This window comes from Crocuta crocuta, unplaced genomic scaffold, assembly GCF_008692635.1.
Source record: "Crocuta crocuta isolate KB4526 unplaced genomic scaffold, BGI_CrCroc_1.0 scaffold36, whole genome shotgun sequence".
Lineage (NCBI taxonomy): Eukaryota > Metazoa > Chordata > Mammalia > Carnivora > Hyaenidae > Crocuta > Crocuta crocuta.
Genome location: NW_027532203.1, coordinates 18,948,717 through 18,976,038, shown reverse-complemented (window position 1 = coordinate 18,976,038; position 27,322 = coordinate 18,948,717). Strand labels below are relative to the sequence as shown.

Here is a 27,322-nt window from a genome sequence, read left to right as displayed (position 1 = left end):
CTGGGCTGGTGAAATGAGAATAGCACCACCCTGCCTCTCTCCCCACCATGGGATTATTCAGGAAAACATATGCAGTTCTTGACAGAAGAGTACTTTGTAGAGTATGGAACATTATGTGCACAAAGGGTTAGAGCAGTGTGAAATTTGCAGAGTTCATAGTGTGTATGTGCATGTGAGTGCATGTGTATGAGTGTGTGTGCACATACATGAGGATTGTGCATGTGTGTGAATGTGTGTGTGTGTGTGAGTGTGACTATTGCACTGAGAAACAGATCCTAACTACTGTGTGGGCCAAAGGAGAGGTCAGGGTGGCCCTGGGTCAGGAAAGCACTATGGCAATATGTGGGCAGGGTTGGGTTCAGGGATGTAATGGAGAACAACACACCAAGAAACAGAATGCAGCCTGAGGCAGCCATGGGCCCAGAGGACATCTTCTGCCCAGAACAAGGGTATCTGCTACAGAGAAGCTGGAGATTGGTTCAAGCACAGGTGGAGCCCTGCTGCCCCCCAAAGCAGAACCATGAGAGAATGAAAACAGCTACCTTCACCTCCAGTGCCGCTCACCCCTTTGCCCAAGTGCCCCCACCTTTGCAGAGACAGGACACATCGCCCCCCGGGTAGTCTGGGGACATGCCTGAAGCTGCCACCTGCAGACTCAAACTGTTTTCCTAGCAATTTTGTTTTATTTTTTTTATGTTTATTTAATTTTTTGAGAGAGAGAGACAACACACAAGCACAGGAGGGGCAGAGAGAGGGGTAGAGACATAGAATCGGAAGCAGGCTTCAGGCTCTAAGCTGTCAGCACAGAGCCCAACGCAGGGCCCAAACCCATGAACCATGAAATCATGACCTGAGCTAAAGTCAGATGCTCAACGAACTGAGCCACTGAGATGCCCCAACAATTTTGTTTTAAAATCAAAAAGGTAAAACAGTAACCACCCATCCCAGTAGCAAGCCCCTTAGACGCAGAGCACCTCAGAAGCTTTCTGAGCTGTGGCATGACCAAGTCATGTCTTAAGGTAATTCATCCATCACCAGAGGCAAGGTGGAGAGAAGCAGGGGAGCCACAGTCAGAGACACCAGCTAGGAGCTGACCTGGACAGGAGAGAGCAGGCCCAGAGGGAGGAAATAGACTCACACAGACAGGCCCTTGAAGTGAAATTTGGTGGTTTAGTAATTGCTGGTTTAGGCACGTGGTGAGGCAGGGGCTCAATACACAACACATCAGAGGGTCATCCCGCTTAAAGAATGTCAGCTGAGAAGGGTATGGTGACCCCCTCAGAATGTTCTTCTAAATGCAGGGAGATCCAGTATCTAAGGAGTAGATCCAAGCAGGTCTGGCCTCCTCCCCCAACCCCACTCTGGGCCCTGGTTAGGTCCCCAGCTGCAGGCACCAGCGCTGGCCTCTGCAGGAGAACCCAGAAAGATAGAGCCCCCAGTGCACTGACCACCAACCATCTCTAACCCCAACAGTCTGCAGATGGGCCAGGGGAAGCTATGCTGCCTCCTGACTCCTGTCCCACCCGTCCTGACCCCTGGCCCCGTGAGTCAGGCTCCTCTCAGCCCACATCAGACTTGCTGGGCTGGAGCTGCCAAGAAAAACTCCGAGCCCCCTAATAAGAAGGAGCACTCAGCCAACATCTTACACAAGCCAGCCCTGAGAAAGGCACTTCTCACCTTAGTCCAAAGGCTGGCCAGCCCCTTCTTCTCTTCCCTGCCCTATCTGTCAAGGGACCAGACCTCTCCTCGCTTAATGTCCTCCCTGGCCTCCCTGAGGTATGATCCATGAAATCTGTCCTGTCCCCATTCCAGCATCAACTTGGCCCCAGACAGCTGATTTCTCCCTTGTAGCAGCTGTCCACTAGGCTCAGAGATCAGCAGAGCCCTGGCCCGGAGACCCAGCCTGACTCAGCAAGGTCCTTTTGGAGTCATGTCTCTGCCTTTGATCCTGCTGTCACTGAGATCCACAGGCAAGATGGCAGAGAGTCTGGGGGCTTTGTTGGGTGAGCCAAATTAAAGGAAAGTCCAGAGGTCTGCCCCAGAGGAAGGAAGATGAGGATCAATCTCTGAAGTGCTCTCCTGTAGGGAAGAGAGGACATATGTCCTGTGCAGAACTAGAACCAGCACTGAGTGAAACTTGACATCAGCTCCACAGACCTAAGGGCTTCTAGTACATAGACATGTTCACAGTGAGAGCAGCTTACCTCATGGGATCGTGGGATGCCAGGCAACTGTCAGAAGCACTAAAAAGTGGATTCCTTCATTGTTTGAGAGACGCAAAGGATATCCTTTTTGGTCCTGAAGTTGTAGAAATACACAGAAACTGTTCATAATCGCATCAATTGCAAAATCTTGGGCAAAATTAATTCAACAAATATTTTGGAAAAACTGCTAATCACTTTTTCTTCTCTAGAGCTGCTGCAACCTCAATAACAGCTCGGTAGATGACAAATAAATGGGGCCATTTTGGACTCACCCTGGGATGAGAACTTCACTGGCATACTTAATCCCAGTAGGCCCCAAGGGAGGGAGAGAGCCTTGACTCTGCACCAGTTCACACCAACACCTTGAGAAACTCCTCCAATCACAAGCCCCTGTTCTCCCTTTACACCAGGAATGTGCTAGAGAGGACACAGCCCCTCACCATTAAGCATGGGCACACTTTGGCATTGCCACCAGGGATAGGTAGTCTTCTAGAGGAAAAAAGCCAGGTCAAGAATTTCAGAGTTAGTACAATAGAGTCGTACACATGTTTTCTAAATATTGGAAGAATTGGGGTACAAGTATAGGGACTGAGAACCCTTCCCATCTGGCTTCTCACCCTCTATCTTCATCTTTTTATTGCCTGCTGACACCCTTCCCTGTATTTCAGCAAGGTCTGCAACTGGGATTTCCTGGCACAAACTGTGGATGTATTTTCTTAGGCATTTCCTTGGCCTTGAGTGTTCTCTTCCCTCTGTCTTGCTCAGCCAAGTGCCGATGTGAAAGCCTGGGCTCGGGCCCCGCTCTCTTTGCGCCTAGGAGCTGCCCTGTGCTGCTGCAGCTGGTCCTGTATCCTCTCTGCCATTGCCTTTCCTCTGCCTTCCGAAGCCCAAGCCCAAACGTGAGCACCATGCAGGCAGCTCCGATGCTTCTGGGGGAGTCCAAGGACACACAGTAGGTACTCAACAAAGAACATTCTTACAAAGAGGCTGGAGGAGTTAGTGTTTGGGGAGCCCCCTTGTGGGGACATTCAAGGCCTGTTTTTTTGGAGAGTGATGAGGCTGATCCAACAGCCCTTTCCGTCCATATTTCTGAGGGAGAAGAGGAGGTGTGGGCAGCCAAGGAGAGCGTTTGCATGCCAAGTAGATAATTATGTGTTCTTGGAAGCTGGTTTAATGGACTGGCTCAGAGCTGAGTTGGGAATGGGCTCTGAGGCCTGCCGCCTTCAGACGGGACGTGGCTCAGGCAAGGATTTCACCGTCCAGTTTTAACAAGTGGCCAACGCCTTGTGGAAACTTTTGAAGGCGTTCTGTTTCACGCCAGCCAGCTTGTACTTCATCTGGTTACTCTACCCATCTTTCCTTCAATTTGGGAGCACAAGAAGAAAGGAAACTAAAAATCACTGAATGCCTACTACGTGCCAAGAACCAAGTCAGCAATTCTCTGTCCTAAGAGTCCCACATTGTCCTTTGAAGAGGGAGAAACAGAGGCCCGCGTAGCCCCTCGCGGCAGAGAAAAGAGCGAAGCTGGGCATCTCAGCTTCTGCAGCCTGTGCTCTTTCCAGACACAGCGACCTTCTCTTTACAAGGCCATTCTTGCTGCACGTCTCAGTCCTACCCCAAAGCCAAAATTCCCCCAGTTGAACAGGATAAACATTCCCATGGCAAAAGAACGCTGTGTTCCCCAGAGGAGATGCAATCACGTTGTTCCTGCTTAGGCTGTGTGTGCTTATGAAATAGAACTGGGCTGAGGGCCTGGACATGGGCTAAAGGCAGCCACCCCTCCCCTGTATCCCCGAGCTGCGCCCTGCAAGGCAGTTAGAGTAACAGAAGTGTGAGGAGCCCAGAGTGGGAAGCTGTGTCTAATCTTAACCAGCAAGCTGCTGGTTTCCCTAGGTCTCTGCTTCCTGCTGCCATCACAAGGTTGTAAGCTTGCTTTGGAAAGTGGAGAGAGTTAAATCCACGTGAGAAATCATTCTTGTTTTGCTTTCCTGGGCATTGATTTCTCCATCTGTAATTGCAAATGTTGTCTGCATATAAGAGAGGCTCAGAGGTAGAGAATAAGGTACCGTTTTGGAGATGACTCTAAAGATAGTACTTGCCTCGCACAGTCACTCATTCATTCTGTAATCATTAAACACATATTGAAGGCTTACTATGTGTCAAGCTCTCTGCCGGGCAGAACAAATACAGAAATCAACAAGATAAAGTCTCTGTACTCAAAGGACTCATAATGTATAAACCATTTTTTTCATCAAAAAATATATATAAGTGTTTGAAGTGTCGTGGTTAGAAAATAATCCTGAACGTACCCATTCTCCACTCCTGTATACTTAAGCCCTATCACTAAAAAATACTTCCTTGACCATATGATATACATTGTTCTCAAATTTTAACATTTATTAAATCAGCATTCATCTTGCAATTTTGATTGGCAGCATTTTTCTTCTTGGTGATACACCAAATAATGATCATCTTACAGATGATCACATCTTAGATTTAATGAAATATATTTCATTTCACTTTTCAACTGTGCTTTTAAAGGAGTTCACAGCCACTGAATTTAACACGAGGTCTTTGCAGAACATTTCTAGTTCATCCAGATGTATAGTGCCAAACACATCATGTGTCTAGATACCAGATTGTCCTTCACTTTCATCTGGAGGTCTTGGAAGCAACCTCATACCAATGGGTCAGGATGCTGTATCACCTCTTGGCCACCAGAGGGAGAGAGCACACTGGTTCTCAGGCTTGCTGGTTTTCCCTCTCTCCTAAACCTTTCCAGCATGCTCCCTCCAGGACAATCTGAAACATACTCAAACTCCACCTGCAGGGAGAGAATAGAGGAAAGGGCCCTCTTCCAGAGCAATGGCAGTCAGAAAGAGGAGTTAGTAAGTTCTGAATGATGTATGCAAACCCACAGTAAAAATCATCTGTGGTTTAAATGAGCAATTCTGGGGAATGAGGACACATGTTAGATATGGCAGATTTCTGACACATAAAAAGCAGAGCTGATGGGTTCTTAAACTGTTCAAGACTCAGGAGACTCGTAAAGTTCTGCAAGAAAGTTTTTCCACTCCAGCAATCACCTGTAGCCTTCTATTCTTCCTCCTTTTCTTCCTCCTCTCCTTCCTTCCCTCATTTAACTATTTATTGAACACCTGCTATGTGCCAGGCACTGCGCTAGAAGCTAAGGATTCATCAGTAAACAGAACAGAGAAGGTCACTGTCCTCATGCATCTTAAGTTCTGGTGGAGAGACATACACTATACAAATAAACCTATCATCACTTGGTGCAAAAAGAAAAACCACTGTAAGGAAAGATACTAGGTCCCATGAGAGTATGATAGGAGAACATGGTCAGGAGCTGATCTGGCCAGGCTCATCTGATGAGTGGTAATAGAGACAATGCTTGAGGGAAGAAGAGTGCCTAGATAACGAGCAAGGGAGAGCCCTTATGGGCAGACAGACCAGCATTTGCCGAGGCCCTGAAGGGAAAGTGCTCGATACTTAGGCTCTGAAAGGAGGCAAGTACGGAACCCAGAGACAAGGGGCAGAAACCCAGGGTGGGCTAACACATAACAGGAACACGGTGGTGCTGAGCTCTGTGTGCATATTTAAGATGTATTTTTCCATCAGTAGCCATTGACGGGATTGAAGCAGGAAACAGGCATGAACAAAGTTGAGTATTGATATGACAGCACTGGTGGCCCTGTGGAACATGGCATGGAGGATAAATATGAGAAATGAGGGGTCCAAGTGTCCAATTGGGAGTTATTGGAGCAATGGCAAGAGGTGATGGGAGCCAAATGGTGACAGTGGGCATCCAGGTATATTCTAGAGGTAGAATTACTGAATTTTGGGAGGGGAGGAAGGTATTATAAGGAGTAGCTTGGAATGGAAAGAGGACTTTTCCTGGGACAGGCACCTTTCAGGGAGGACAGGATCTGAAAAGGAAACAATATGAGCTGTTTCAAGGCTTTAATTTTATGCTATTTCTGGAACATCCACATGCAAGTGTAAAGTAAACAATTAAATCCGTGAATCCAATGCTCAAAACTGGGCTGGAAACATTAGATTTGGGAGTCATAGGTATACAGATGGAGGATAAAGCCACAGTGAGAGCTGACGTCAGCTGAGTAGGAACATCAGTAAAGAGAAAATAGTGCAGAACAGAGCTCAACACAATGCTCATATTTACAGGAAAGCCAGCCAAGGACAGTGTGAAAGAGCAACTAGAGAGAGGATCAATGAAAATGCCAGAAAGAGGAGAGTGTGTCAAGGAGAGATGGTCAGCTGTGTGGATGCCCTGAGCTGTCTAATGAGATGAAGACCAAAGCATGTTTCGGATTTGGCAACATGAAGGTCTTACAGCAAGGGCAATAGCAGCAGAAACCAGCCTGGGCTGGCCACAGATAGAAAGGGGAGTGCCAGGAGTCCACCCAAGAGGATGGCAAGCATAAAACTAAAGTGACAGCAGCCTACCCAGTTATGTAGTTTTTCTCAGGCAATGTTCAGTTGCTTAATGAAAGCCTAGAAGAGACAGAGGGTTGGGTTTAGTCTGGTCAGGATTTCACCACACAAGCATAAGAGGGAGTGGCATGGGCAAAGTAAGGGTGTTGAAAGAAGTAAAGTGACTGCCCTGAAGTCTAAGTTGGTTAAGGAAGGGAGGGAAGATAGGGAGCTGGTGGAGCTAAGAGACTGGAGGTTTCCCGGAAGTGAACGTGCTATCAGTGGACGCACTTGAGCACGTGAGCCCAAAGTCCAAAGGAGAGAATCAGACTTTGGAGATTTCATAGTTTGTGTAAGATTGAGTCCATGTGGTGACCATGGAAATTAGTGGCTGAAAAGAAAAGGTGGAGAGGGTCACTAGAAATGAGGAACACAAGGGCCTTTGAAGTCAGAGAATGGGGTTATGACTTAAGTCAATGAGGTCAATGTCAATGTACGTACAGACATTGAAGTTGCTGAAAACTATTGGAGTAGAGATGAAGATAACTAGAAAGGAGCCCCTCAGTCTTCACTTAAGGAGTGAATGACCAGAAAGTCAGTAACACAGCACTGAGAAGTGAGAGGAATAGTGTAAGTCTCAAAGAAGAGGGCTTTCTGCACCAGCAAGGTGAGCAGTGGTCTGGAAGCAATAGTGAAGAACAAGAATTCCTTTCATTGGGAGTAGGAAATAGCCCAGGGAAATGCCTGTCCTAATGCTAGTACAGGAAAGGGCCTTGTTCCCCTTTAGAAGAGAGCTCTGCATCTTTTATCCGGGTCTGCAGTGCTAAGTGTGAGGAATGTCAGCACCCATGTGACGGACCTGCAGACACCGTCCTAAGATACACTGTCTTGAAACTCAGGGGAGGCAGCATGGAGCCACGTGGAAAAGTCTAGATCATACTGAGAGGGGACTGTGCAGGTCCTAAGCCACCTCTCATAGAAACAGTAAAGTAAATGAAGACATAACTGGGCCAGGGGAAGACAAAGAACAGAACAGCTAAGGTGGCTTGAAGAGGAAGGAGAGAAGTGCACATTTCCAGGAGGCAGTCACAGTAAACCAGGAAACTGTAGGCAGAGGTTACTCCACCAGCTAGTACTGGCATAAATCCTGGCCCCGGTAGTGAAGGAAAAAGGAGTCCCACGTTCAGGGGGAAGGACCTCCAACCTGGTGGACACAGCTTCTGGTAGATTATACCAGAGCAGCTGCTTCTTCATGCTGTTCCTGGGGAAGGAAAAAGAGGAAGGAACTGGAAAGGGCACTCACGGCAGAGGGAAGAAAGGGGGACTGGAGGTCAACCATAATCAACGTAAGGTCCATAGCAAGTAAGGAAAGGAGTTTCCCAGTTTGCCTTCCCACCAGCAGTGCAAAAGAGAGCCTCTTTGTCCACATCCACGCCAACATCTGTTGTTACCTGAGTTGTTAATGTTATTAGCCATTCTGACGTGCAGCCACTCTGCAAAACAGTATGGAGATTACTCAAAAAATTAAAAATAGAACTACCCTATGACCCAGCAATTGCACTACTAGGTATATATCCAAGGGATACAGGTGTGCTGTTTCAAAGGGACACATGCACCCCAATGTTTATAGCAAAGNATCAAAAAGAATGAAATCTTGACATTTGCAGCTACATGGATGGAACTAGAGGGTATCATGCTAAGTGTAATTAGTCAGAGAAAGACAAATATTATGACTTCACTCATATGAGGACTTTAAGATACAAAACAGATGAACATAAGGGAAGGGAAATAAAAATAATATAAAAACAGGGAGGGGGACAAAAACATAAGAGACTCGTAAATATGAAGAACAAGTAAGTAGAGGGTTACTGGAGGAGTTATGGGAGGGGGGATGGGCTAAATGGGTAAGGAGCATTAAAGAATCTACTCTTGAAATCATTGTTGCACTATATGCTAACTAACTTGGATGTAAATTTTTAAAAATTAATTTTAAAAAAAGAAAAAGAAAGGGAGTTTCCCTTAGATACTCACTCAGTTAGAAGCCCCAGATTTATGTGTGCATATCAAAGAGAAAGTATATTTACAACTACAGCAGTAAGATAGTACTATGGATAATATACAAGGTAGAGAAAATATTTCAGTGATCAGAAAAAAAGAGAGGCATCTGTTCTAACTGGGTAGTCAGGGAACTCATCGAGGGAGAAATGGACTTTCCTCTGGACTTGGAAGAATGGGGGGATTTGAAAGATAAGGCCACAATGGTGGAGGAATGGCCCCAGGCTTCTTGGCAGCATGCTACTGCAAAAGTAGTATATCAGGACCGACTGCATGCCTCCTGAGGCCTCCCTGCAGCCTCAGCCAAGTCTCCCTGGGCCCCATCCTGACTTACTGTTCTCCCCCTGTCCTTTCCACTTGCAGGACCTATGAGTGACCACCCCCTGAAGGAAATGTCTGACACTCACAGCAGACCTCTCCTGGCAGAGCCTCTTTCCAGCAGATACAAACTGTATGAGTCAGAGTTTACCAGCCCTAGCTGGCCCTCAAGCCCCCAGGATACACATCCGGCCCTGCCCCTTCTGGAAATGCCTGAAGAAAAGGTGAGGAGTGTCCCTCCCAGGATGTTTCCCAGGTGGAGGAAAGGGGAGGAAGGGTGATGAAAGATTTTGCTTTCCCAGCTTCCCAATTCACAAGTTGCGTAATGCCATGGCAGGGTCACTGCCTGGGGAGGCTCTGTCCCAGTCAATGCAGGGTCCCAGCCCCTGGTTGGTCCTACTGGGCCTAGGATAGAAAACGTGGCTCTGTGTGTGCAACATGATTTTAGAGGCAGGCAGGGAATGCACACAGTCACACAGTGGTTTTCCACCAGTCCCCCAAATCTTTCCCCTTAGACCTGCTCCCTTGAATTACTTTATTGTCTCCCAAGGTAAGGCCTGTGTTTAAATGTTAGCTTTTAACACTCCTTGAACTAATAGACTGGAGAGGGACTCAGGACCACTAAAGTTTGGGGATTTTTTAATGAGATATAAAATTCACCCCTTTAAAGTATACATTTCATTGATTTTTAGCATAGTTACGAAGTTTGCCAACATCACCACCACTGAACTCCAGAATACTTTCATCACCTTGAAAAGAAACCCAATACTCATTAGCAGTCACTCCACATTCCACCCTCCTCCACACCTGGCTGTCACCAATCTACCCTGTGTCCCTGTGGGTTTACCTGTTTTGTACATGTCATGTAAATAGAATCATATAATATATGGCCTTTTGTGAAATGCTTCTGTCATTTAGAATAAGGTTTTCAAGTGCATCCTTATTGTAGCATGAATTGCTACATCGTTTCTTTTTATGGCCAAACAATATTTCATGGTATGAGTGTACCATAGTCTACTTACCCATTCATCCATTGATGGACACTTGGGTTGTTTCTTTTTTGCCTGTTTAAGAAAAAACTACTGTGAAGCTTTGTGTCAAAGTTTTTGTGCAGATACACATTTTTCTTTTTCTTGGGTATATGTCCAGAAGTGGAATTTCTGGGTCATATAGTAAATCTATGTTTAACATTTTAAGGAGCTGCCAAACTGTTTTCCAAAGTAGTTTTCCAAAGTAGTTACGTCAGGTGTACATTTTCTCCAACGAGGCACACATTGTGCCAGTCCACCTCCTTGTCAAAACTCATTACAGTCTGTCTTTTTTTTATTACAGCCTGGGTGGATGTGAACTGACATCTCACTGTGATTTTGATTGGTATTTCCCTAATGTCAAATTGATGTTGAACATCCTTTCATGTGCTTAATGGCTACTTGTATACCATCTTCAGAAAAATGTCTTCTTAAATCCTTTGCCTTCTTTCAATTGGATTATTTGTCTTTTTATTGTGGAGTTGTAATAGTTCTTTATATATTCTGGATATTAGATATAATACATGTATATATATATGGGTATATTATATATAATATTACATATATAATATAGTATATTGCCAATTATATGATTCACAACTAATTTCTCCCACTCTGTGGGTCTTTTCACTATCTTGATAGTGTCCTTAGAAGCACAAAGTGTGTGATTCTAGGTCCAATTTATCTCTTTTGACTTTGATTGTGTATGTATTTGGTGTCGTATCTAAGAAAACATTTTCTTTTTTTTTTTAATTTTTTAAATGTTTTATTTATTTCTGAGAGAGAAGAGAGAGAGAGAGCATGAGCAGGGAAGGGTCAGAGAAAGAAGGAGATACAGAATCCAAAACAGGCTCCAGGCTCTGAGCTGGCTATCAGCACAGAGTCCAATGCAGGGCTCAAACCCATGAACCATGAGATCATAACCTGAGCCGAAGTCAGACACTTAACTGACTGAGCCACCCAGGCACCCCTAAGAAAACATTTTCTTGCCCAGGTCACAAAGATTTACTCCTATGTTTTTAGCTAACAGTTTTATAATTTTAGCACTTACATGTAAGTCTTTAATCCATTGTGAGTTAATTTTTATATATGGTGTGAAGTAGGGGTCCAATTATCCAGTTGTCCCAAGTCATTTACTGAAAAGGCTGTTCTCTCTCCATTGAGCTGTTTTGACACTCCCATCAAAAACTCAACTGACTATAGGTGTATGGGTTTATTTCTAGACTCACAATTTTATTTAACTGATTTATATTTCTGTCCTAATGCCAGCACCATGCCATCTTGATTACTGTAGCTTTGTAGTAAGTTTTGAAATCAAGAGTGTGAGCTTCCAACTTTTGTTCTTCCTTTTCAAGATTGTTTTATCTGTTCTGAGACCCCCAAATTTCCATATTAATTTTAGGATCTGACTTTGAATTTCTAAATAAAAATGCAACTGGGATTTTGATATAGATTGTATTAAATCTATAGATCAATTTGAGGAGTATTGCCATTTTTTAACAAGATTAACTCTTCCAATCCATGGACATAGGATATATTTCCATTTACTTAAGTCTTTAATTCCTTTTTATTTTTTATAGTTTTTAGTGTGAGAAACTCGTATAAAACCTTTAGTTCAGGATATAAAGGCTTTTTTGTTAAATTCCAAAATATTTTATTCCTTTTCATACTACCATAAATAGAATTTTATTCATAATATTTTTGGATTGTTTATTGCCCATGCATAAAAATAAAATCGATTTTTGTATATTGATCTTCTCTCCAGTAGACTTACTGAACTTGTCCAATAACTTTAACAGGCTTGTGAAGTGGGGATGGGGGTAGGTTTGAAGGTTTTTTTAAGGAGTTTCCATATAGCAGAATGTGCCATCTGCAAATGGAGATGTTTTAAATCCTTTCTTTCCAATCTGGGTCCCTTTTGGTTTGTTTTCTCTTACCTAATTGCTCTGGCCAAAATTTGCACTACATTGTTAAATTGAAGTGACAAGAGAACCAACATCATTGTCTCCTTACTGATCTTAAAGAGAAAGCATCCCATCTTTCACCATTACATATAATATTAACTGTGGGTTTTTAGTAGATATCCTTTATTAAGCTGAGGAATTTCCTTTCTATTCCTGGTTTGTTGAATGTTTTTATCAGGAAAAGTTGTTGAATTTTTCAAATGGTTTTTCTGTGTCTATTGAAATAATCATGTGGGTGTTTTCTTTTATTCTTTCAATATTAATAATTATTGATTGATTTTTATACATTGCAACAGTCTTGAAATTCTGAGAATAAATCCCTCTTGGCCTTCATTCTTTTTATATGCTACCAAATCTAGCTTGGTAGTGTTTTGTTAAGGATTTTTGCATCTGTATTTATAAAGCAGATTGATGTGTAATTTTCTTTGTGTGATGTCTTTGTCTGGCTTTGGTGTTAGGATAATACTAACCCCACAGAATGTGGTAAGAAGTGTTGCCTTCTCTTCTGTTTTTTGAAAAATATTGTTATTAATTCTTTAAAGATTTGGTAGAATGTACAGCCATCTGAACTTGGGCTTTTCTTTGTGGGAAGTGTTTTGTTTGTTGTTTTTGTTATTGTTTTACTAATGTAATAATTTACTTTGTTATAAGTCAGCTCAGATTTTATGTTTCTTCTTGAGTCAGAACTTTGGTGGTTTTTGCCTTTCTAGGAACGTATCCAGTTCATGTAGGTTATCTGATTTGTTAGCATACAATTATCTGTTTCCTTATAACCTTTTTTAAATTTTTTTTTTTTAATGTTTATATATTTTGAGAGAGGGAGAGAGTGTGTGAGGGGGAGGGGCAAAGAGAAAGGGAGAGAGAGAGAGAGAGAGAGAGAGAGACTCTCAAGCAGTCTCCTCACTATCAACACAGAGCCTGATGCAGGGCTCGATCCCACGAATTGTGAGATCATGACCTGAGCTGAAATCAAGAGTCAACACTTAACTTCCTGAACTACCCATGCACACGAACGCTTTTTATTTCTTAAAGGTTTCTTCAATCTTCTCTTTTTGTCTTGGTCAAAAAGTTTGAAAATTAGGTTTGAAAACCTAGCTAAAAGTTTGTCAATTTTGACCTTTATAAAGAACCATCTTTTTGTTGGAATGAGCACTGGGTGTTATATGTAAACCAACTTGACAATAAACTATTTAAAAAAAATTAAGTCTTTAAAAAAAAGAACCATCTTTTAGTTTCATTGATTTTCTGTATTTTTTCTTCCCTATTTCATTTATTTTCATGATAATCTTTATTAGTTCCTTCATTCTACTTGCTTCGGGTTTAGTTCACTGTTATTTTTCTAGTTTCTTAAAGTGGAAGGTCAAGTTGTTGATACACGGTATTTCCCTTTTTAACATAGGTCTTTATATACTTACAGTTTCCTCTAACACTGATTTAGCCGCATTCCATAAGTTTTGTTTTCATTCATCTTAAAGTAGTTCCTAATTTCTCTTCTGATTTCCTTTTTGATCTATTGATAATTTAGGAATGTATTATTTCACTGCCACATCATTTCCCAAATTTCCTTCTGCTTTTGATTTCTCAATTCTCTCCATTATGGTTAGAGAACATACTTTGTATGATTTCAGTACCTTTAAATTTAGTGATACCTTTTAATCAGTAAAAATGTTTTATTTATGGCCTAACATATGGTCTATACTGGAGAAGTTTCCATGTGCACTAGAAAAAATTGTGTGTTGCCTTTATGGAAGAGAGAATTTTTGGAGGTCCTTACTCCACCATTTTCACTGATATCCTCAAGACATTCAAGTTTTGATGTAGGGAGGAGGTTGGGAAAATCTATAGACCTTCAGCATACTATAGAAATATAATGTAAGCCACACATGTTTGTTTAAATGTCAACCACATTTTTTAGAAGTAAAAAGAAGCAGGCAAAATTAATTTTAATACTGTATTTTATTTAGTCTATTATATATGAAAAGATAGTACTATTACTTCATTATATAATCAGTATAAAGTATTGTTGAGATATAATCACACATTCTTTTTTCATAGTAAGTCTTCAGAATACACTTAGAGCACATCTCAATTCAGATTAGCCACATTTTAAATGTTCAAAAGCCATGTGTCCTATTGGCTATAATAATGGACAATGCAGTTTAAGAGCAAGGAGCCCACAGATAGAACCAAGGGTGGATAGACTTGGATGGGGAAGATAATTTATCTTTATTTCACTAACCACCAATGAACTTTAGCACTCACTTCAATTATAAATATAGATAGTGAACTATAGCCGTATCACTAGCACCTGAGATTGTTGTCATTGTCACAGATTGGGATCCCCTAGAAGGCTGACTTTGAGATGGTGATTTTCATGTAAGAAGTTTATTGGGATGTGCCTTTCCAGTCAATACTTATAGTGGAGGAAGGGAAACAGGATTAAGCAGAAGAAGTTGGGCAATAAAGGCCACAGGTGACCCTATGGTCAGCTCTGGATCTCAGGCAGCCCTTTAAAGTTGTCCTGAGTTGGAGTGAAGAGGCCCCACTTATTCACTCGCTGCTGCTTTGAAATTATAATAGGTATTGGACCAGCAGTACCTAAGTATATATCACAGGATTTTTTTTTGTTAGTATTGTAATAACTGATTCAATATGACAGACTTTCTTTGCGGTACTATTTATTTTATTCATTTCCAAACATTATTCTGGAGAGAAGCCCACAGCCTTGCCAAACTGCCAGCAGGGATCCATGGCACAAAAGTCTCTGAAACCAGCTGTGAAGAACATGTAGTGGTCTAGGGAGGAGCTGGCCTGTGTGCAGCACTCCAGACCACAAAAGAGAATAGACACGTGTCTTAGGATCATTTATCTTTATCAGGACACCTGACACCCTTCCCTATCCCTGAGTGCCTCTGCTCTCAAAAAGCTGTATTATTTGATAGTTTGTCATGGTTTCTTTTAAAAGGATCTCCGGTCATCCAATGAAGACAGCCATATTGTGAAAATGGAAAAACCCAATGAAAGGAGTAAAAGGAGAGAAAGTGGGGCAGCCCTTCGGGGCTCTGCAGGCTTGGGAGGCATCAGCCTCTTCCAAGCAGTGGGCTACCTCACAGGGGACATGAAGGAGTGCAGGAGCTGGCTGAAAGGTAGGCAAAGTCCCAGGAAAGAAGCAGCCGGGTGGGGCCAGGGAGACAGCCCACCCTTAGGCATGGGTGGAGGAAGCTGCTCCCTCACTCCCACAGTTGAAGAGCTCCCTCCCTGAGTTAGCTCTGGGTGGGTCCAATGTACCCTACAAACTTGGGATTCCCAAGGGGTTTCAGAATTAAATGCACTTCACTGATTTTTGTGCTTTTCAAATTCTTCAACCCTGTGTGGAATAGATACGGGGCAACCACTTAGTGGTATATAAGCCATTTCCCAAGCAAGCTGAATGGTCATTCCTTCCCTTGTAACATGGCCATTTATTATATGCCAAGGAGGACATTGCGCTCCCCATGTTCCAAGGCTCTTCCTTTCCTTTCAAAGTCCTTCTTCTAGTTTCCCTCAACTAAATACTGCAGCAAACAGCCCTTCCCTCCCCACTCACACCTGCAGAGGCTGCCCTGGAAACCAAACCAGAATGTATGTCCCCTCTTCTTGACCTGGCTTCCCCCGGGTCCTAACTCAGTACCTGTTCCACAGCTGGGCTAAAGCCATTTCCTTTCCAGCTCCTTTTCTCCAGACGACTTTCTTTGCTGCTCAGATAACCAGTTCTCAACTGAGTCATACGACACAACACAAAAAGAGGGTTTCCCTCCCTCCTTACTCCTTCCCTTGGACCAGTAAATTTCCCTTGGAATGCTCCTGAGGCTTCCTTGCCAACCAAGCCGAGGGCTGGAACGGCGTTAAATTGGTCTCAGCACGATGCTCAGTCTGTACGGCAAAAACTAACACCCACTGTGGACTGATTGCCTTGCCACTCAGAGACTCGGGCTGGGTGCCAGGCCAAATGAGAGGAAATGTCCTGGCTCGTGCATCCCTGTTTGCCTTGGTTGCCACGCCAACCAGTGGTCCAGCAGGGAAGCACAGCCCGGACCCTGCTGATGACTCTGCCTGTCTCTTTCAGATAAGCCACTGGCCCTCCAGGTCACAGACTGGGTCCTGAGGGGCACTGCTCAGGTGATGTTTGTCAACAACCCACTCAGCGGATTCATCATCTTCATAGGGCTTCTGATCCAGAATCCCTGGTGGACAATTGCTGGGGGTTTGGGGGCAGTGGTCTCAACCTTAACTGCCCTCGCCTTGAACCAGGACAGGTAGGTGCCTGTCTGTGGTGCTTGTGGGGTCTGAGGTTAGACAAGTAGAGAAGTGTTTCCCTGAGTGATCAGCCAGCCTTATCCTACCAACCAGCCTGAAGTCTCCTGAAGATCAACTTTGAACAGGTCACTGGAGGTCTCTACAGAATTAAACGACTCTGGTGCTCAAAGCAAGTGACAGCACTAGGCTTCTTTTGACTGTAGATCCTTCTGGAAACATTCCCTGTGAGGCAAGTGCCAAGGAACTCTCAAACTGCTCTTCGTTTATGGAGCCTACAATCTAGTTGACTAACAGGCAAGAAATGTCCCAGAATAATATGAGATGGTATATGCCAGAGAGCTCAGAGAAGACAGACGTCAACGTGTTGGGCGGGGTGGCAGCTGTGGGATGAGAGAGGATGGCCTTTGAGCTGGAAACATAGGATCTGGAGAGATGAGGAAAGTAGAATGGGAAGGACAGTGCAGAGGCCAGAGACCGCTAAAGGAGCCTCCCCCCGCCCAACCGACCCTGCCCTGGTGGCCACAAAGTCCAGGAACAATAACAAGTAGCATTTTCTGGAACTGGACCATTTCCTCAGACTTTGCCCCATGCTGTTCCAAAAATTCCCAAACTTTCCTGATGGCTAGAGTCACTGGGGCTGGCTGTTAAGAAATGAGATTTCTTCAGCCCCAGGCACTTCTGTTCCCTCAGATAGTCCCATTCAGTGGGTCTGGGAGGGGATTTTTTTTTTTTTTTTAGNACATCCTCGCCAGTATCTAGAGTTCTCTGATTTGCTCATTTTAGCCACACTGACTGGTGTGAGGTGGTATCTCAGTGTAGTTTTGATTTGTATCTCCCTGATGAGGAGGGATGCTGAGCATCGTTTCATGTGTCTGTTGGCCATCTGGATGTAGGGAGGGGATGTTTTTAACAAGATCCTCCTGGATGCTTCTGATGATCGGAGAAGTTTGGGAATGCCCATATTTTTAGTGTTTTTCAATTTTTAGGTCACCCATCCATTTGTGGATCATGAATCAATTGGCTACAGCATCGTTAAAAATTAAAATAATAGAATAAAATAAAAACAGATTAGAGTAATTCATGTGTAGGAAATATTTTGTAACATTTTTGTTTCATTAATGTCAGGATGTGTTGTATATTTAGGGGATGGGCACTGTTAGAGGGACAGAGAGAGAGAACTGGGTCATGCTATCAAATCTATTCCCTCCTTACCGCGGGTTACTGTCAAAAAAGATTGAAAAGCACAGTCATGCCTTGTTACATGTGAGTCTTGCCGTCACATCACCAGGCAGACAGCGAAGGTAAGAGAAAGACTGGAGGAGCACATATTCACCTAAGGTGCCACAGTCAGTGGGTGGCAGGGCTCAGGCTGCGGCACAAGGCTTGCGTCTTCTAGGCTGAGGGTCATTACTGTCCCTGTCACACAGACAGAGGGGACGGCAAGGCCAGAGGAGCCCTTGTGAGCACAGGGCATGGGGAGTCATCAGAGCTGGTTGTGTTGTGCCCAACAGCACACTTCCCCAGGCCTACCTCACAGTCCACATGCCACCAGGGCAAATTTGTGAGTCGGCTTGTCTACCCTGAGAAGCCATTCATGCACCTCCAAGGTGGCTTTGGGGGAGCACTCTGATTCCAGCAAGCCAGGAGTCCATCCCAAATTGGATAAGAGAGAGGCTGATCTTTTGTGTGCAGGTCTGGTGAGTGACATAAAAAATGGGCTCCAGCCAGGATTTTGTGTCTCTCTTTCAGCCAGTAGGTTCCCTGTTCCTTGTTTCCAGTTACTTGTCATCTCATGGGCAGCTGGCATAGAACTGGCCCCTGACAAGATTAACTCTTGTCTCACCGCTTCATCACTGTTTCGCAAAACTCACCTAGGGTGAGCTCTGTCCAGCACACCACCTCCTTAGCTATGTGACCTTGGGCAAGTACTTCCCCTCCATTGTCCTCATCTGTGAGATCTGCTGCTTACTGGCTCACCTTCAAGGAGCCAGAGTCCCTTCCTGCTCTGACTTCCCTCTTGACCATAATCTAATGGTAAATTTGCCAAGCCATTCAGAGAGTTGCTTCGTGGACTTCAGTACTATGGAGGAGACACATACCATGCCTGCCTAATCCTCCCAGACATTTTAGTAAGACTAGTCTGCACCAGTATGGCTTCCAGAGCTTTCTCTGCTGGGCCCTACCACATCTACTACTCAGCATCACACTGTTCCCTCCTGAGCATTTTTGCTTCTATCTATCTAATCCTACCATTTCTTCAAGTCCTCCTTCTACAGGGAGCCACCCCTGATTATTCCAGTACTCTCTGAACTCTCCTTTCTCACTGGACAACCACAGAGCATACCCCGGTACTATATGGGATGGCTGTCTAATTACTTTCTGAGACTTCTCTCCCTGGCTGTGTTCTAAGCATGTTCAGTACAGGAAGCTCATTTTGAATGTTTCATATTCTACTACTGTGTCAAGAAAAGAGTTATTGTGGCAGGTCAGTACCATGTTCTACACCATAGGTTCAAAGCTCTAGACACCCTACATAATATCCACACAAATCCTTCCAAGGAGCCCTGACTTCACCACTGTCCCCAGCAAATCACTGACACAGCTACATGTTCTAAACATAATCCCCACCATCCCTCTCTACCACCCCTATTCCCCTATCCCTGTTCCCCTGACCACCCCTACTTCCTGTCCACCAGTCCTCTCTCCTCCTCCTCCATCAGCCCACACCCCACCCTTATCCCTGCTCCCTACCCCCACTACTGTACCTCACAGAGAGTAACTCAGGGTCAGCAACACTAATGCTGCAGTGTCCTGATGAAATGTGGTCCTAATGACAGTTTTTTGGCATTGGGTTAAACTGAACTTTACATATTTGATAGAGAAGATGTAAGGTAATGGGTTTCATTCTGACAGCCAAATCCAGAAGCCACCAAAGTTTTGGTAGAGAAGTGTTCTGGGAGGGAACTTCCACAGGGAGGGACTCTAATTTTGTCTCCCCTGGGCTCTCTTGTTTGATTCCTGCTATGCCCACTGCACCCTACCACTGGGGCTATAAGACAGCCCCCAGTATGGGTCAGCCATTTTTGCTCAGCTTACCTGAAGCAAGTGGTATTAAAGCCAAAAAAGTACTAAATTCTAAGACCAAACCGAAATGGGAAAATACAGATAAAATGCACACACACTTAAAATTAATTATTTTCCCAAAACATGGGTNTCAGGCCCTGGGAGCAGCCATCCCACTATCTGATGTCCCATACAAGTGTCCCCACACAAGTGCCATATGTTCGGCTTTTCTTGTTGGAAACTGTCTAGAGACACCCCCTCCCGCCCTCCAGCTGCTCCCACCCTCCCCAGTCTAGCTGAGCTGATCTCCTGGCCACTCTAGAGCTGAAAGCTCCCCTCATTCCAGACCCAAGCCATGGCCTCTGCCAGGCAGGAGCCATCCTCTAAGCCAGGGCACCCTTCCTCCCTCCTTGGGCTTCCAGATGCCCCTGCTGGGCAAGGAGAGTCAGTCTGTGAAAAGCTTTAGCGTGCATACACACACCCATTCAACAACTAAGCGAGGCCTAGAGCCCTCCATGCACCAGACACCATTATCTGTTACACCAACGTCAGACAGACAAGTTCCAGCCTGGACAACTTACAGTCAAGGGCAGAAGGACAGAGCACAGCACACAAAGCTCATGCTCTGGGAGGGGTCTTGCAGTGACTTGCCCAGCCCCTCCTTCACCCCGTTCCCCATCCCCCGGCCAGCTGAGCCATGGGAAGGGTCAAGGGCAGAAGGGCAGTGTTTATTAAACATCAGGGAGAGAAGTTTAGGCACACATAGGCTTCCCTGATGAAACAAAAAGAAAGGATAGATTCAAGCTTGGATTCTCCCCACTTCTGGGCCCCTCCCTGCCCTACTGTGGGGAGAGGCTTGTGTGCATCCCTAGTGGGCTCAGCTTGTCCGCTCTGGGACACAGGCCAACTGCAACAATTACAGCTTCACACAGTGCAGTCAGATACACTCTCTCCTCCCCTGTCTCTCCCTCCCCTCCTCCCTGTCTCCTACACACACACACACACACACACACACACACACACACACACACTTTCCCTGGTGTCATACCTCAGGTCTCTATTAGATCTCCCACTACACTTAGCAGTCTGAGACTCCCTGAAAAGCCAAGGGGGAGCTCAGATGCAGTGAGAAGACAAAATGCATACTTTAATTCAGAAGAATTTAAACAGAACAGCAGGGTTATCAGGACTGTCTGTGTGCACGCATGTGTGTGTTGGATCTAGGAAGGTGCTAGCAGCTGTGTGACTGCCCACATTCAGGAGTAAGCTGACTTTCCTCTGGGAGTACCAGGGAGGGCCCTATAAGCCCCACCAAATTCAAATGCAATGTAACTACCCCCACCAGGTCCGCCATCGCCTCAGGCCTCCATGGGTACAACGGGATGCTGGTCGGACTACTGATAGCTGTCTTCTCCGAGAAGTTAGACTATTACTGGTGGCTTCTGTTTCCTGTGATCTTCACAGCCATGACCTGGTGAGACGCCTCCTTCTTTATGCTCACAGACCCGCAGGACCCCGTGGTGCTTGCATCTTACACTGGACGGGGGCATGTACCCTCCTGGAACCTCGTGTCTTCATAGTCAGGCTGGCTTGTCACACAAGATACGGTGAAAATCCATAAATTTGATTGTAACACAGCAGATCATTTTTTTTATTTTGGAATAACAGACCCTTTAGAGCATCCATGAAAACAGGTTTTTTATTGTGCTAATAATCTTCCTTGAATGCTAGGTTTAATAATACAAGACCAACATTTATTGAGTATTTCCTATAAGCCAGGCACCATGCTCACCCAGGTAGGGTTATTGTCCCCAGTTTACAGAAGGAAAGAACAAGTTGTGAAGAGGTTAAGTAACTTGCCCCAGGCCATACTTTTACAAAGTTTTTGATGATGAACCGAGAGTCTGCAACTATTAAATTCCAGGCTAAATGGAAATCATCTAAACCATGGCCTGAGCAAGATGGAAAAGCTAAAACCTCGCTTGTGATAGAATCAGAGCTCTCTGGGAGCAGAATGTCTGTAGTGAAAGCACAGGATCTTTGGACAGGAAACATCAGTTGAGATCTTGCTGTGCAATCACCTCATTCTGCAAAAGAATAAAAAAGTTAGGGGCGCCTGGGTGGCTCAGTCAGTTAAGTGTCCAACTTCAGCTCAGGTCACAATCTCATGGTTCATGGGTTCGAGCCCCATGTCGGGCTCTTTGCTGACAGCTAGCTCAGAGCCTGGAGCCAGTCTTCAGATTCTGTGTCTCCCTCTCTCTCTGACCCTCCCCTGCTCATCCTGTCTCTATCTCTCTTTCAAAAATAAATAAACCATAAAAAATTTAATTAATAAAAGAATAAAAAAGTTAAGAGAAAGGGTCTTGGGAGCAANTCAGGTCTATAGTACCTGATGCTATCACTTGCATGCATGCCATCACCAAAGGGCAGGAGCCCAAGGTGACCCATGTCCTTCAGTCTGTGTCCCCCAGCTCTGAGACATGCTAACTAATTTTTAACATCTCTAAGAAGTACGTATCTTTCTTCGGTTTCTGGAGTTACTAAAACCAGTTAGTTTAATTTAGTTTAAGTACTGTTTTATTACTTTTTAGCAGTGCTTGTAAATAAATTACTACATTAAGCATTTTAAGCAATTTATGTCTCTTCTTAGGGTTTCTGTCTTTCTGAATCCACTGGGACAACAGCTACAGCAGTCATTTATATGGGGATTTCCTCAGTGTCCCCCACTTGCTCCCATGTAAGGCATAGGAGACCCTGTTTTCACGTGCATACATTTGGTTTATAACAACAGATTAACCCTCTCAGCACAGCTAGGCAGCCACACAGCCCTGGGTGGAAATTTGTCCACAGTGCCCCCACTTCCCACCCCACTTCCCAGTTTAAAAGACAAACTATCAAGCACCCAATTCTGGGCTGAGCTCTGTGCTTCTACTCCAGTGTGTTCACTCATCTATTCATATAATACCCAAAATCCAGCCCATAAGGTAGATAGCACTGGTGCCATTTTCCAGATTTATCCATGAAATATTTGCTGAGTGCCTGCTATGCACAGGGACTATTCTAGATGCTGGGAATACTCGTGAATGAGAGATGGTCTCTTGGAGCTCATGTTCCTTTTGGCAAAGATGGAAGTAATGTCCTCAGCTAGTTAATTAAAAAAAAATCATGTCAAGATTTGATAAGTGCTTTGAGGAAAGCAAAACAGAGCAAGTGGGACAGAGAGGAACTCCAGATGTGAATGGTCAGGGAAGGCCACTTTCAAGAGGGGCATTCATGCTTTCTCCTAAATGATAAAAGGCCCTTGCCATCTGAATATCTAGCAAAGGATATTGCAGGTGGCAGCACTGGCACGTGCAGACCACAGCTGGAGGAGGGCCCTGTGTTCAGGAAAAAAGACCAGTGGGGGCTTACGCCCAGTGAATGAAGAGGAATGGAGGAGGTAAAGGCAGAAGTAAATAAGGGCTAGACTCTGTTCGCTTTGAGGATCCAATAGGCTTTTGTATTTTTATTACAACTGTGATGGGAAGTAGTTAAAGGGTTTTAAGCAGAGATGTGATAGGATATGGTTTAAATTTAAACAAATTGCTCTGCTTGCCTTCTGGAGAATGGATTTTAACTGGAGCTAGAATGGATGCTGGAAGCAGAGCCAGGTACCTACAGAGAGATGATAGTGTTCTGGACAAGGGAAGGTGGTAACAAGTGGGCTTAGGGTGTATTTTAAGGAAGGTAAAGGCAACAAGACTCTATGAGAGGCTGTGGAATATGGGTGGTGGGGAGGAAAAGAAGATTCAGTCCACTCCTATAGTTTGCCTGAGCACCTGGGTTGATGGACAAGACAAAGAAAAACGGATTGGTGGTAGGAGACAGTGCAAATCAAGAGTTCTGTCGGACATATTAGGCTATAGACTATCAAGTAGAGATGTCGACAAGGTAACTGGATGTACAAATCCAGAACTTTGTGATATGGTCAAGATTTGGAGGGCAAAAGTATAGAGAAGATATTTTGTCCATGGGACTAAAGGATATCACCCAGAAAAAGACGATAAAGAGAAGACCCAAGGCTAAGCCATAGGATATTCCAGTATGTAGATGACTGTCAGAAAAGAGGAAGAACCATGAAGAGGTGACAAGGAGCAGCTGGGGAATCAGGAAAAGAGCTAAGAAAGGGCAGTGTCATGGTAGCCCCGACAGAAAGTATTTCAGTCCAGCTGGAGCTGTCAAATGAAGGGAGCAGGGAATGGCCATGCATTTGGTAAGACAGATGTCATTGAATTGGACAAGAGCTACTTGTATGGCATGGAGAGAGCGCACACCTGATTGGAGTGGGTTTAGGAAAGAAAGGAGGTGGAAAGATTGAGCATAGCAATCTGTTGGGGAGTAATTGTTATGAAGAGGACCAGGGAAGTAGGGCAAAACAGCCAGAAGGGACATTGGGTTAGAGGAGGAGGGTGTTAATAGGAAGAAGATACTAAAGCATTATGTAAATTTATGAGAGACTGAAACTGCAGGAGAGAGAGGAGAGAATTGCAAGAGTGAAGTCTTTGAGACAGATTGGATCTTGAAGTACAAGGGAAAGAATTGGCCCAATAAAGAAGGAGGGATACTTTCATTATGTGACAAAGGCAGAGAGAAAGACTATGTGGGAACTGGACAATTGGAGTGTGGAGGTTATGGTTGGGAAAATGAAGCATTTCTCATCTCATCATTTCTGTTCTCTCAATGAAGTAAAGCAAGATGCTCTACTGAAACTAAAGGGAAGCAAACAGTGAAGGTTTGAGGAGAAAGGAGAAAATGTGAAATAGTTGTCTCAGCAAGTTGGAGAGTTAATTTGCATGGGTTGTGTAGTAGGGTTATTAGGCAGTCTTAAATGCCCATTGAAGACTGAAGGTCATGAATTAAAGATAGACCAGTCAGCCAGATCATATGGTTTCATGTTTTATCCCAGCAGCTTTTTGAGTGTGGAAGACATGGGGTGTTAAGTGTCTACAGTGGCTGGTCCTTTTGAGGAAACTAAAGCTCAGGGAGATTCATGATCCTAATGCTGCCCACTCAGCCTGCAAGTGTAGGAGTTAGGGATTGCACACAGCTCTGTCTCCTTCCAGCATGCATGCTCCTCCCAAGGAAAAGGCCGAGAAGACAGAGGATGAAAACAACTGAAGGTTCCAGCTTCACATGGTGGCTTCCAAAGTAGCTCAAAGCACTGTAGCTGAATCAAGCCCACATATTACCTATGCACCATAGCAGCTACCTCCTACAAGGCCAGGGTTCTAAAATGTTATCATAGCTCAGGACAGTAGCTGTTGTACATCTTGATGANAGCGAAAGTCGGACGCTTAACCGACTAAGCCACCCAGGCGCCCCTCTAAGGATTAAATTTTGTTTAGTTTTCTTGGTTTAAGAAACAAGGAAATCTTTAAATTATAAAGTTTTCTATTCAGATATTTTCTATTCATGTATAATTTCTAGTATATAAATTATAATATTTTTTAAATGTGTCCCATAAAGATTCACTTTAAATGGAACACCTTATACCCAGTCCCGGATAAATAGACCACTGAAGTCTCCAAGAAGCCAGAAATGGCTGGGCCAAGGATAGGGGGGCTCCATGGACAGAGCTGATGAGACAAGATGATATAGACCTAAGGATAAACACAGATTAACCCTTTGTCTTGCTCACCTTCAGCCCAGTTCTTTCCAGTGCCTTGAATTCCATCTTCAGCAAGTGGGACCTCCCTGTCTTCACGCTGCCCTTCAACATTGCTATAACCCTATACCTGGCAGCCACCGGCCACTACAACCTCTTCTTCCCCACAACACTGGTGGAGCCCGTGTCTTCAGTGCCCAACATCACCTGGACAGAGATGGAGATGCCCTTAGTAAGTTACCCAATGGCAGATGAGTGGAGACCGCCTGCTTCCACCACATACCTTCCCCATAACTGGTTTGTATATTACCCAGGCTCTCAGCTTCTCCAATACATCTCTACCAGATGATGGTCATGGTAGAGAATAGGACAGGGAAGGACTGCTGTTCTTTCAACAAACCCTTATTGAAGATCTGATATGTGCTGGGCACTTTATCAGACACTAGGAATACATGGGGAGTAAGAAGACAACAACCTCTCTGCCCTTTTGAAGTGTACTCTCTATACAGGGAAACAGACAGTAAACGAGTGCACAGATCAGTGCTAAGTTAATTATACAGAATGGTGGGGTTAAGGGAAAAATACTAAATAAGATGGATGGTTGGGTGAAGGGACCAGATACTTCTAAATACTAAAACAAATATTTAAAGTTAGGATTTTTAAAGGTCTTATCAATAGAAGATATGGATGAATTTTCATCTACTTTATATATAAGTGACTCTCAATCAGGCAGTGGGGGTGGGGGGGCTTTGCCCTCCTGGAAAGAGGGCAGATGTCTGTAGATACTTTTTAAATTTAGACTGGGGGAAGGGTGCTACTGGTATTGAGTAGGTAGAGGCCAGGGATGCTGCCAAACATCCTACTATGCGCAAGACAGCCCTCCCCCTAACCAAGAATTAACCAGCCCCAAATGTCAGTAAGTATCGAAGCTGAGAAACCCTGCTTTACATCCAACTATCACAAATGTACATATTCATTATTCTACCGATCTCTAGACACCGGGGATGAAGGGACATAATAAAAATCTAACACAAGATTAAATAGCCAGAATTGTAAAATTTGGCCTTGTTCATGAACAACAGAGATAGCTAACAGCTAATGCTAAGGCAAACTTATTACATATCAGGCACTATTCCAAGCCCTTGACTTCTGAACTTATTTAACACTCCTAATAACCCAATACTGTAAGTACTATCATCATCCCCATTCACAGATGAGAAAACTAAGGCTCAAAGGTTAGATGCCCAAGCTCAAACTGCTGCTAGTGCCCAAACATAGACAGCCTGATGTAGAGCCCAAGCTTTGACCCATCACCCACTTAGTCCCCTCAGCCAGAACACACACAGTGAGGCAAAACCCTCTGCTTCTCAATGCAGTCTACCAAGTGTTAGATCCTGTGAAGTATCAGAGTGTTCGTTACCTTCCTCAGAAATCTGTACCCCTCCATCTTTCACCCATTAGTTCTAGCTCAGCTGTTTAGAGTTAATTCAGAATATTGTTTCCATGATTGCCTTTTGAATTCTTGCAAATAGAACCTACATCCTCAATATTGTTTATGTAGTCTGCTTTCCCAGCCTTCACCACCCAGCTGAGCCTATCAGCTAGATGGGCTGCTGGGGGCTCAGCCCCAGGGCCACCACTCCCGGGTGGACAGAGCAGTTCAGGACCTCCAGGGCCAGCCACACTCAGACCCGAAGCCATTAGATAAGGAGGGTCTGCCCTGCTACTAGTGCAAACGCTAACTGCCAACCATGCAAAACCTTTTTAAATATTTTGTCTTTTCAAAGTTTTGTCTGGGGCAGGGGCTGGAGGGAGATCGGAGTCAGGGTTAGGGTCTAAATCCAAGAGAATGGAAAAGACAGAGTCCTGCATTAGAGGGAAAGCCCACCTTCTCAAGTGGAAACCAGCAGGGACAGGAGCAGAGACAAAGCTCTAACTCTGAGGGCGATGGTCAGTGATCGTCAGCGGGCAGTTGGGCACCTTGCTGTAAGAGCACAGACCTGTTGTCCCTGAGCCCTACCCATGAGGCATGGTCCCAGTGACCCCCACAGGGGCATTTGCCACAGAGTCCCCCCACTCTCCCCACTTTACGAGGCTGTGCAGTCTAGCACTGAGGGGCACAGGGTGGAGATGGCCACAGCAAGAGATGCCTCTCGTTTATCTTCAAAGTGAACAAAAAGCGGCAGCATGCAAATCCATGTACCCTGAGGCCGCAGCTCACCCACCACACCACTACTCTGACAGTGGGCTCTTTCTCTTCCACACCATCCAGGTCCCAACACCCCTTTCCTCCTCCTCTTT

At 44.6% G+C, this 27,322-nt stretch overlaps 1 protein-coding gene across 1 annotated transcript in view; it reads left to right on the top strand.

Moving 5' to 3' along the window:
• Positions 1-9,076: 9,076 nt before the first annotated feature.
• Positions 9,077-27,322, top strand: part of SLC14A2 (solute carrier family 14 member 2) — a 55,727-nt gene continuing 37,481 nt past the window's right edge. Inside the window, exons 1-5 of the mRNA XM_077777595.1 lie at positions 9,077-9,250; positions 14,984-15,164; positions 16,124-16,313; positions 20,723-20,851; positions 25,061-25,253. Coding sequence (XP_077633721.1) covers positions 9,077-9,250; positions 14,984-15,164; positions 16,124-16,313; positions 20,723-20,851; positions 25,061-25,253 — 867 coding nt within the window. The remainder of the gene's footprint in view (positions 9,251-14,983; positions 15,165-16,123; positions 16,314-20,722; positions 20,852-25,060; positions 25,254-27,322) is intronic.